The sequence below is a fragment of the Pleurodeles waltl genome, chromosome 3_1 (assembly GCF_031143425.1).
Source record: "Pleurodeles waltl isolate 20211129_DDA chromosome 3_1, aPleWal1.hap1.20221129, whole genome shotgun sequence".
Lineage (NCBI taxonomy): Eukaryota > Metazoa > Chordata > Amphibia > Caudata > Salamandridae > Pleurodeles > Pleurodeles waltl.
This window is the reverse complement of record NC_090440.1, coordinates 570,350,374-570,362,731: the sequence shown is the minus strand read 5'-3', so window position 1 is coordinate 570,362,731 and position 12,358 is coordinate 570,350,374. Positions and strand designations below refer to the sequence as shown.

The window sequence follows — 12,358 nt, the reverse complement described above, 5'->3', positions numbered from 1 at the left end:
CTCTAGGTATGTATGTATGTATGTATACTGACATAGGAGTAAAATAAATAAACAACTATGCACTTAACAAAAGAAAGTTTATATATACAGATATAAAGAAACCGCTGAGTAATTAGTCAGACAATATAATTAGTCAGACAATACTGACTTAACAGAATGGTACCTATAGTGGGTGTCATAGCATTTAGGAAATCAACCGTCCTCCAAACCATTAGAGTAGTGCAAATTGTTTGAGATACCATCATCAAGAAATAGTAGTATAAAGTTGAATAAGGTAGTAGGTATGAAAAAGACTCAATAGTTTCGAGAAGACCAAGGTTAGTATGTGATCCTACTATATGAATAGAGACCCATACTTAAACCAGAAATTAAAAAACAATCTATAAGAAAACAAATCTGACAGATTTTGTATATTCCCTCTAAGTACAACACTTTACAAAGTGTGAACCCAAACTACAACAACTAGAGTCAGTCGAATGGTGAAAACAGGTGTCACCTAGAAGAACAATGATACTTTAATAAAGAAATGAAAGTCTTCTACAAAAAGTAGACATGATGAAGCAAACACATATTTCCCTTATGTAAAATGAATATGAACATCCTCTTAGAAAAGAAAAATTTACTTGTAAGAGAGTAAATCCCATCAGAAAAGAAGGATGTCTTAAATAATAATGTAGAAATGTCAGAACAAGTCCTAAAGAGTGAAGAATATTAAATACTCTATACACAAGAGTGAATGGACTCTACCGAGAGACTACATCTCAATGGAGACCCATGATAACAATACATACTGCCAAGAAATTAAAAGAATAGTGTTCAATGAACATGTCAAAACCATACAAATGTCTACACAAAAGTGTAGAATATACACCAAACTGTAATGGCATAGGAAAGAAAACCTTTAAGACCAAAACAACTAAAGTCTTAAAGTCCACCGAATGTTACCTTCTGGTTTATAATGAATTAAATCTAGCAAAAGTAGAAAATGTTTTACTTGTAAATATCAAAAGTATCAGAATCAAAAATAGAACACAAATAAACAAACAATATAGACAAAAGCTACCTTGTTTCAGAGCACAAGGACTTAGTAGACAAACACCTTTAGTGCTGTATAATCCCATCATTATGATATTATCTACTAATCAACTTTGTGAAAACCATGATCTATAAGAGGATTATCTGAAATACTCTTAACAGAAATTAAATAATATACTGATACTCTCACAGAGCTACCAATATCAGAAGTTCCCTATAAGGGATATTAAATCTGATAATTGAGTGCATATAAATGCCCGCCAGGCATACAAAAACCAATAATCCACTTAGAGCCACTGGGTACCAACATCAGGTGGAACATGCATAGAACAGAAAAAGCCTTGCAGCACTGCTAAAACATGGCTCATCTGTGTGAATAAGTAAAAATAAATATCCCCCTACAAGCTAGTACTAGAGGTATTACTAGGTAAAAGATAGAGCGGAACCAATCTAATTTGTTGTTCCACCCCTACTGTGACGAAAACGCCTTAAGGCAGAGTCAGCCTTTGCACCAAATAAAAGGACACCATCAAAAGGCATGTCAATCAATGTGGCTTGAACAGTCTCTGAAAATCCAGAGGCATGTAACCACATATGGTGACGTAGTGCAAGTGAAGAGGCTATGGCCCGGCCCACGGAGTCACTAGTATCTATACCACAGCGAAAGACCAATTTAGCTGCCTGCTGGCCATCTTGGATCACAAGGGCAATATTGTTACGGATGTCATCCAGAAGTGATGGCAAGATGCGTGCCAATGAATATCAGCCAGCCAGCTGTCCTCTATAGTAGGCTAATTAACATGAGAAATGAAGCAAGTCATCCCTACTCTTCCACAGCATCTCCAAGGCCATGGCCGTCAGACAGGACAAATAAGAGGGGAAGGTGTCAGGGATAACGGGCATGACTGGTGCTGTACCGGACATCAACCGGCACTGAGAAGGTGATTCCTCAACATTAATTTCGACTTCAGCCACAGAGAGAGAGAGAGAGACAATGTTGATCGGTGCCACCAGAGGAGACGTTGGATTCGACTGAATGGATACAGAAGTCAAAGGTGGAAACCCTGAAGGGCTATGCACTGGCACTGTAACAACTTTGTTAACTGAAACAGAAGACCTAACCGGAGCCGAGGGTGAACCCACCAGCAGAGACACAGTTAGGGCATCTTTCATCTCCTTGGGGCCCACAGGAACTCCAGGGCAAGGTGATTTCCCAAAGATAGCATGAAGGGAAACATAATACTCACGCATCTGGGTCAGAGTCACCCCAGCCCCTGGGAAGTGAGGGAGATGCAAAGTGGACTCAGGCCTCAACTCTTTCACTGAGGAGTGGTGGGAGACCATGCATGGCGAAGTCCAGAGGCACCGCGACTTCTGCCGCTTGCATCGTGACCTACTGCATGAAGTTGATGGTGAATGATGCCCACGAGAACGACTCCTAGAATCAGCCAACAAATGGACCTTACTACGAGATGGAGACCCAGGTCGACGTGAAGCCTGGGAAGGCTCCAACATCTGCGCTGCCAGAAGTTGCATGTAATGCTCCCGCAGTGCCTTCGGCCGAACTTGACACCAGTAGTTGCACTCTACAGTGTCATAGTGCTCACCCAGGCACCACATACAAATAGTGTGAGGGTCTGTGGCCAACATTTGTCATCCACAGGACCCACAGGGTTTAGATCCTGAAGACACAGACAAAAGAAAGCACCCTGTTCCGTCTATGAAAATGTGGAAGTAGGCCGAAAATGGCCAGAAAAGTATTGTAAGCGAGGAAAAGAAGGAACTGACACTGGCGCGTTGGCGAGGGAGTCATATGGACTCTGTTGACTCTGTTGACGTCCCATCCAGTGGACGACATCAATACGGAGTCACGTGATGCACGCAGATGTGCAATGGAAAATGTTTGCAGATTGAGTCTCATGCCTGGGGAAGATTCTAAAGTAAGGAATCTGCAGCTAGATGTCTCTATAAATTTGGCATGTCTTACATTAGTGCAGCTTGTCACCCAGGAATGGGGCTCAGGAGTAATCTCTCGATGAGTATCTAATGTCTCTTTTAATGGTATGGCAGTGCAATAAGTTCACATATCTACTGCACAGTTTCGAAAATGCCTCAAGCCTAGGAAGAGATTAGCAACCCATTGGAAGGCAGCTGCATGTAAATAACATGAAATAGCATTCAGTCGTGCAATTCGGTAACAAGCCATAATATAACATAACCTAAATAGCTAAGTTCCCAGATCAAAACGTTTCATAAAACCCAATGTCTAAGAGTGGAGATCAGTCGCCTGCAATAGAATGAATTGTGGGTCTGATATATACTAATTTTAACTTATTTCAAAAAGATTAACATTAACTTGTAGTCTTAGCCTTCTGTGCATCAACCAGAGACAAAATGAACACATCTTGGTTTGTTATTTTACTTCTTAATAACATAACTGTGGTCCAATGGAGTAGCCATAAAATTAAAACCAAAGCTGTGATGGCACCAAACAATGACGTAAGTGAGCAGGACCCTTTCTAAAAGAGCTCCCTTGTCTCTTCCATAACATAACATGTGTATTTGTAAAGCGCACGTTCACCCGCAGGCATCTTGGCGCTGAATAACAGATGTTTATTGCCATCCAAGAATCTATTCATTTACCGTCCCATCCACCTTCTAATATCCACCATTTCACAATTACATTCTATCATCCATTCATTCTTTCATTCTTTCATCCATCATTCAGTCTTTCATCATCCCGTCCCTCCATTGGCCATTCCGTCCATCCATCTGTTCACACATCCATCATCAATGCATGCATCCATCCGTACATCCATCCATCAATTGACATACCCATCTATCAATAAAGACTTTCATTTGTCAATCGGTTGTCCAATTGTCTGTCCTCTTACATTTACACTTACTTTGCAATCCATCCTCTCAGATTTCTATTTACAAAGTCATCCATCTATTCCTCTGCGATTTCCATTTACTCAGCCGCCCATCCAACCATCCTCTCGGATTTCCATGTACCCTGCTATCCTTTTACCCACTGATCCATCCATCTGTCCATTTTCTGACTTGTAATCAACAATTGTTTCACCCATCAATGGATCGATGGATTCCTATTTGATTTGCCATTCTGTCACTCACTCACCCACCCATCCAGCCCTACTCTCAGATTTCTATTTACTCTGCCATCCTTTGATTCACCTCTTCTCCACACCCACTCATCCACCAATCCTCTTAGCCATTCATGCACTCATGATTTCACCTACGAATCCGTCAATCATTTTACCCACGCATCTTTTCACCCACACATAAACCGTTTTACCCATTCATCCTTTCCCTCGTTCACCCATCCATTCCTCCATCCATCCTTTCACATACTCATCTTTTTACCCACCCCCATATCGTATTGTCCATCTTTCTTTCTCTTTTCTATGAAACAATCTTTCTTCCTTTTAACGTTAATTATGAGTTTGTTCTGCCAAGTTGCAGATAAAAGAGGCCCATAAAGAATCTCACCCCGCTGCAGCTGCTAAAGGGTTCACGATGCCCCTTTATCTCATGACATTCTAGCATTAGGATGAATAACAGGACTGACTTTGAACACATTTGTAACATTCCAAAAGGGAGGTAGCAAATGGTAAACATCTGTGATTGATTAGTCACTGTTCACATACCTCCTCCTTTCATGCTCTCATGAACCCAGCGGAAATATAATATAATCAAAATGGCATAGCTTGCAGATAGACAAATGTAGATCTACAGAATAAAATAATATGTTGTGGTTTGTAAGATGTTTTTCTCTGCATCAGTCTAGGGGTGCTGCAGTACCCACCACACCCCTATGTCCAGCACCACTGCACCCTAACAGACTGTACTTCATTCACAAAGCCTAAATCAGGCCTTTAATCACATAATGAAGCACTGGCTGATACGCGTTTACACACAGTTTGAGTCACTGCCTGATGACAGTTTACACAGAATGTAACAGTACAAAACACATATGTCTGAGTCCACCACATAACCTGTGTTTCACTCTTTAAGGGATTTTAGATAGAAAATGCAGGCGCTGATGATGTCCATCAGGACCTCTGAAATCTAATTTGCTTTCCTTATATGAAACGTTTCCGAAACACATACATTCTTAGGGCATTTATTCATTACAATAAATACAAGTGTAATGGACCACCGTGCAACCTGGAAAGTAACAGTTAACATTATTGAGTCCCTGTATTAATGTCTAGTTCCTCCTATATCTGTTTAGGAAAAAACTGTGACTTTAATAAATGAAGTTAGTCGTTCCCTCTGACTCAAGAGAATCTGAGGACTTGTGTTCGCATCAATCGATATTCTTCACCGTAGAGAACTTTACTTTCCTCCATCACGAATGTTCGAAGATCCTCTGACACCACGAGGGAACATCGACATTCTTCCACCTCTGAAGATTGAGGTGTTTCTTCCCAGCTCAAGGAGACATTTAACTTTTAGTACTCTTCTTTAAGTCCTTTAAGGCTTTGTATGTTGAGGTGGACATCTGTACTCTCTCTGCATCAAAGGCAAGTAGGACAGCAGTGAGGCAGGTCTTTGGTCAGCAGAATGGTTCAGAATTTGAATCCAAGAAGGTGTGGGCTGCCCCTTATATCCCAGCATGGCAAAACTCCCTGCAGAGTCAAAAAAAGAAAAGAGAATGTATCATTAGGAGGAACCTGTGCAAGATTACTCTGTTCTCCCCAGGGCATTATCAATGTTTGTTCATTATATGTAGAGGTTTTTCCTATCTCTGTCAAGGGAAGTGAAACATGTACACTTAAAGACACAAAAAATATAAAGATCGACCTGCAAGGTTGCCAACTTGGCAGGCTAACCTGCAGACCTTCTAAAGTGCAACTAGTACTACATGTAAGAAACCATTCTTTCTCTCATAGGGGATTCCCATTGATAATAACAAGCATTGAATAGAGTAGCAAACCCATCCCTACAAACTACAGTGGAACGGAAAAAGGATAATTCAAAGAGACAGCTAGGTAAAGAGATTCCTCAGGGAAGCCTGTCCTACTTGAGAACCTGTTCTCACTTGAACAAAAGTGTCTGGTAAAAGCGTGAACTAATTTCCACGTAGCTAGTTTGCATATTTCAGAAATCAGAATATTCCTCATCAAAGCAACTTTAACTGCTTTCCCTTTAGTGGAATGAGCTTTTGGTCTACCAGAGAGAACCTTATTTGCTTTCTCGTAGATTAGAGAATGCAAGAAACTATCCACCAGGATACAGATTGTTTAGCTGTGGTTAAACCTGTAGGTACAGAGCCATAGTTTACAAACATCTGAGTAGAGTTGCATATGTCTTTTGTCTAGATAACATTTTAAAACCCATCTAACATCTAAAGTGTGGAGAGTTATTTCTGCTGGAGTGGAAGGGTGCTGAAGGAAAGTAGGCAAAGTAATGGATTGATTAATGTGAAAATTCGAAATATCTTTGGGAAAGAATTTCAGATGAGTCCTCACAACCACCTTACTGTAATAGCATATTGTATAAGAGTTGTGAGAACATAAAGCTTGAATATCACTAACCATACGTACTGACATGATGGCAACTAAGAAAGCATTCTTCCAAGAAAGGCGTTGTAAAGAGGCTTTATGGATGGGTTCAAAAGGAGATGTCAAGAGACATGAGAGTACTATGTTCAACTCCAAAGGAGGGGAGGGAACACTTTCTCTGTGAAGGACATAGCTGCCAAATACACTTTAATAGAAGAGAACTGCAAGCTGGATTTGGCCAGATACAGCAAATATGGAAGTATAGCTTCTTCTTAATACATAGCTGGATTAAAGTTTTTGTCAGAACACGCAATACAGAATCTCTCCATTTAAGAGTAAGCTGAACTCCTTGATGGATGTTTAGCCTCTGAGAATGTTCTTGCATTCCTGTGGAAAATTTAAATGTCCGTATTGTACAAGCTATGGAGTCATGCTGCCGAATTCAAGGAGGAGAGACAGGGAATCTGACTTCCAAATTTCACAAGATGGTTGTTCTGTATGGCAGCTTCATGTGTGGACGCACCAACATGTGGAGAAGGTCTGTGAACCACCATTGTTGGGGCCACTCTGGAGTTATCTAAATCATTCTGGCCTTCTAATAAGACAGCCTGATGATTACTGATGGATACAGGGGAATCGGAAGAAAAGCACAGAGAAATTTGCTGGACCAGTCGATCAATAGGGCTTTACCCATTGTCCCTGGTTGATAGTACCTCAGGACGAAATGTGGGCATTTTTTGTTTTCTGCGGTTGTGAATAAATCTATGTGAGGAAACCCCACATGCATAAGATGTTTTGAATGACGTTGTCATGTAGAACCCATTCGTGAGTTTTTTCAAGAAGCCTGCTTAGGGCGTCTGCTTGAACAGTCTGTACCCCATAACGTTGCAGTGATTCTCAAGCTGCAGGATAGCAAACAATTCCATATTGATTGGGCTTCCAGTGACAAGGATCTGGGCCTTGTCCCTCCTTGCTTTTTTGGATAGTACATCATTTCTGTCTTCTCTGTCTGAACAAGAAGGGATTTCATCTTGAAGGATGGTAGGAAAGACTTCAGCCACAAATGATCAGCTCATAGTTCCAGGAGGCTGAAATGATAAATCATTTCCTTTGTTGACCATGGTCACTGAATCTGAAGGTTACTATCGTCTAAGAGGGAACATCTTGATGGAAAGTCATTTTTTGAAGGAGAATTTTTGGCTTGTACCACCATTTAAGATATTGCCTAGCGTAGAGGGAAAGTGTGATTGTGTCTTCCCAGTTGTGTGAGTTTTGCAGTCTTCCAGACAGTCTTGTAGTGGTCTCATGTGGAGCCAGGCATTTGGAGTCAGAGAAATGGATGAGGAGATTGAGCCTAGAAGAGATTACACTTTTCTCACTATTGGATGAAAGACTTTCATGAGAGATTGACAATTCAGACATAAGGATAAAAGTCTCTCCTCCAAAGGATACGCTTTTGCTTTTATGGTGTCAATAGTTGCTCCTACATAATGAAGCAACTGAACTGGCAACGAGGTCGATTTCTGTTGGCTAACATGAAGACATAGCTGATTTACAATAGAGATAGTTATTGATAATGATGTTGTGCTTGTTGTTGCATTGATGCCTTGACAAGCCAGTCGTCTAGGTATGAGTAGAAAAATATTCTGAGCTTCTTGAGATGTGCAGTGACCATTGCCACGCACTTTGAAAAAGTACTGGGGTGTGTCTTGAGGTAAAAAGGAAGAACTTTGTATTGGTGGTGACTGTGTCCTACGAAAATCTCAGGAATTTGTGGTGTTTCCTGGCTACTGGAATGTAAAGGTACGCATTCTGAAGATCTATGGGACAGAGAGTCTCCTTAATGGATTTGAGGGTACATTTGATGTAGGGGCTAGCATTTTTGTTATCTCTGTATCCATTTGTTTGTGACTTTCAGGCCTAGAATGGGTCTGATTTCCTTTTTGGGACCTTTCTTTTTCACCAAAAAATAACAGGAATAAATTCCCAATTCCCCTATGGATGGCAGATATGAGCTCCACCGTATTCTTCTGCAGAAGGATGTTCACTTTTGATCTCAGCATTTTTAGTTGCCGATTGGATGATTTTGATTGAATATTTGGTAGAGGACTGATGAGTCTGAGTCAATACCCATTCAGTACAATAGTCAAAACCCATGCATTGTTTGAGATGGATGTCCACTCTGTTAGATATTATTAAATACTTCCACCTACCGGGGTGGGTAATGGAAGAAGGGGAAGCAGAGGCTCATTGTTTGGAGCCTGTATGGGGCATTACTGTTTCGGAAGATTGGTGGCCAGCTCTTCCCTTTGACTGACGCCTTACGCGTTGCTGGAAATGTCTTTGCTGCTGCTGTTGGTGGTTTTCTTGCAACCACTGAGAAGTTTGAACCCTCTGTGGATAGAAATGCCTTTCATAAGGCTTGTAAGGGTGCTTTTGTTCTTTGCAATTCTCCAGACCAACCATCTTGAAGGTCTCTATCTCAGTCTTCAATTCAGGCTATTTTGTCATCTGTTTGACTCCCAAACAGAGTTTTACCAGAGAAAGGTAGACTAAGTATTCTCCAATGAGATTCCTGCTTGTGGGCCGTAAGGCTAAACCAAGAATGTCATCTGAGGGCCAATTCGTGACAGTAGCCATGGGCTGCCAGTAAAGATAAATCATTTGGCCTGAAAACACCATGCCTTAATTCATGATTTTGAAGACCTCTCCAGAGAGGAACCTCCCAAAGGTGTTTCCGTCTGAGGAAAAGGTGGAAGTGAAATACTTGGTGTAACCGCTGAAGAACGTGGGGGAGGTGGTGAAAGCTGCAGGGAGTCCAGAATAAGGACCAGCATCTATGAAGAGTGCACCCTGGAGTCAGAAGTTGATGGCAATCTTCTTGGTCTTGATCGCCTGACCCTATCTGCAGGTCTTGGAATGCCACAAAGTTGACAGGCTTCTCAATGTCGATTTCCCTCTATGTCTCAACAGCAACAGGCTTTTGGACCTTGAGTGTCTCCTGTGTCTCGATGTCGTGGAATCCCTCGACCTCCTATGGCTCGATGTCAAATGTCGCCCCCTTCTTAATGTTGACCTAGCTCTCGATGTCAAGCAAATAGGCACCGCACCTCATCTCGACATTGATTTCCTCGACATTGCCCTGGAAAAACATAATTTTGAGGAATTCCTCTCTTATCAGATCTCCCTCTCTTGAAAGGAAGGTGGGAGAATCCTGGTGGAGGACTGACCCTCTCCTCACTCATTTGATGTCCCACCTTCAGACTGAGCCTCCTGCTACCTGTGTCGCTCTTCAGCCCCATGAAGGTGAACCTTCTCTCTATCCCGCAGAGTACACCTGTAAAAGGTCTTGCGAGCTGACATCTGTCAGGGATGTGGCTGTCATGAAGGCAGAAAATATACAAATCATAAATGTCTGTTTTGGCCTTCTTGCTGCCACAGGCAGGACATTTGCCTAATAAAGGCCGCATTTTATTTGACTAGAAAAATAATTTTCCTGTCAGAAAATGACAGAAAAACACTGGAAATACTGAAAACCGTCGAGTGAAGATGTTAACAAAAATCTCTGATAGAAATGCTTTAATGAAAAACAACTGTCCAAGTGGTGTTCTAAGATCCTGTTACCAGGAGCTGGGAAAAAAAGAACTGAGGTAACTGCCATCTATTGGGAATGATGGGATATTGGTGGTCTGTGAGTCGTTAAAGGCACAGAGTCTCTTTTTGCCCCTGCAGAGCTGTAGCCTATAAGTCTCCAGTGTCCTCTTCCTTCATCATTTTCCTTTAAAAATGTGAATGAGATTTATAAGGACGAAATGCACAGCTCCTGCTAATTTTTCCTGTTTATTTGATTATATATTAGCCCTTTTTTAAATGCAAATTAAAGCAACTGGCTAATATAGTCTTATTTATAGGCTGCAAAACATTTTAATATATTAAGTGCTTATCCTGGCCTTACTGAAGAAAGGCGAACATCTACATTTAAGAATCTATATTGTAAAGAAGTGCTCTGGATCCCCATACACGGGTGGGACTATTCACTGCTTATGATTATCAATGGAGATCCCCTGGGAGTGAAGTATCCGATCAGAGAACAGACTCAAGAGAGGGGTCCTTTTAGGATGGTGGAAGAATCAGGAAAGAAAGAGTGATATTGGCCTCAGCCACTCCTGTTCAGGAAGCACAAAAATACCCGGTCTGCAGTAACAGTGAGATATATCTCAACATCCAAAGCAAGATAAGCGAGTTAAGAACAGAACTGCATCAGTGCAAGAAGGCCAATTTAACACAATCTTGATATTCAACATACAATAATAAACCATGCGTGTAAACGATGAACTTGGGCTGGGCAAAAATGTAATTACAGGAGAGAAATCAAAGTAATTTCAGTAATTACGCATTACTCTTGTGAGGCAAAATTACACAATTATGCCAGTTTGATTAAATAGCGGTAATCTGGGACAGCAATCCTACTGCAGCAGCACAGGAACAATGAACTAAGACAGAGCATCTGCTGGCTACTGCTGTTAGTGTCCCGTAGCATTTCGTACTATTTTCTTAGAGCAAATTGAATCCTCAAGCCTATGTTGGATGCAAGGGTGCAGAAAATAACACTAAATGCTGGATTACGCTTCTTACACAGTTACGCATAATTACAAGTAATTTAGCTGTAATAATGCTAGAGAGAATTACACCAGTTACTCCCACCCCTACAATGAAGTAGACCACATACTGTTATTATAAAAACCTTGCTAAATCCAGGGAGAGAGAGATTAAAATAGATGTATTATCAACAGTTTATGAAAATAACGTTAAGGATCAAGTGAAGGTGCTCATTGTCATATAAACAAAATATTGGCTAGTAAAAACATTTGAAACGATTTACAGTCCACATATAAATCATATGCATATTTATTTCAGTGTATTGAAACTGGTACATTTCGACCTCTATTGTGTGCAAACAACAGAGAATACTTGAGTGGTGGTTTACCCTATGTCCATCTGGTTAATGTTATTTGGTTTATAAACAAAAACGTTTTTCTTGTGATTTTAGGCTTCAAATAACCTCAGTTTTACTTTGAACAAGCAATATGTGGATGGAAAATGACCACAATATGCAGTATATTTACCTTTCTCAAAGAGAGTGACAGGCTTTACGGAGCCCAGTTTCATGAACACTGACATTTCTAAACCAGAAGGAGGCATTTTGGTACCACGAGAGCAGATAACAACAACAGACCTGATAGAGACAAAGGAAACAAAAAAAAACCTGAGAATAGCAGGAAGTAAAACAAAGGCATTATTATAGATATGTATTAGGAATTGGTGCTAAATGAGTTGACACACATTTCAATGCAAGTAATGTATTCCTAAATTTCATACTTCAGTCACACGGATGAAGATGATGAAGGTATCATTATTGCTAGATTGTAGATGAGGATAATAGAGGTATAAACCTATGAAATAACTTATACATGTCCATAGTTTTCCCCAAGATGTTTGCTGGTACTGTGCTTAATGCCCCAATGACCTCCTGCTTTTCAGGCTTTTAGGATTCTGGGGACTTTACCACTGGTCACCAGTGCTAAAATGCAGGTGGTTTGTACTCTAAACATGGTACCATCGGCTTCCCCACAATTGGCATATTTAATTTACTTGTAAATCCCTAGTAAAGTGCAATATGTGTGCCCGGGTCCTGTAAATAAATACTACTAGTGGGCCTGCTGCACTGATATCGCACCCACCACAGGAGCCTTTCAAACATGTCTCAGGCCTGCCACCGCAGAACCTGTGTGTGC

The 12,358-nt window shown here is 40.9% G+C and overlaps 2 protein-coding genes across 3 annotated transcripts in view; both read right to left on the bottom strand.

Annotated features, from left to right (window-relative positions):
* CEMIP (cell migration inducing hyaluronidase 1) overlaps nucleotides 1-12,358 on the bottom strand; it is an 899,136-nt gene that overhangs the window by 393,026 nt on the left and 493,752 nt on the right. The gene's annotated exons all lie outside the window — the stretch shown is intronic.
* Nucleotides 5,166-12,358, bottom strand: part of LOC138284333 (cell surface hyaluronidase-like) — a 633,659-nt gene continuing 626,466 nt past the window's right edge. For both annotated transcript variants that reach the window (XM_069223000.1, XM_069223001.1), the window contains 2 exons: nucleotides 11,690-11,799; nucleotides 5,166-5,687 (listed from right to left, as the gene is read on the bottom strand). In XM_069223000.1, coding sequence (XP_069079101.1) covers nucleotides 5,533-5,687; nucleotides 11,690-11,799 — 265 coding nt within the window. In that variant the 3' untranslated portion in view covers nucleotides 5,166-5,532. The remainder of the gene's footprint in view (nucleotides 5,688-11,689; nucleotides 11,800-12,358) is intronic.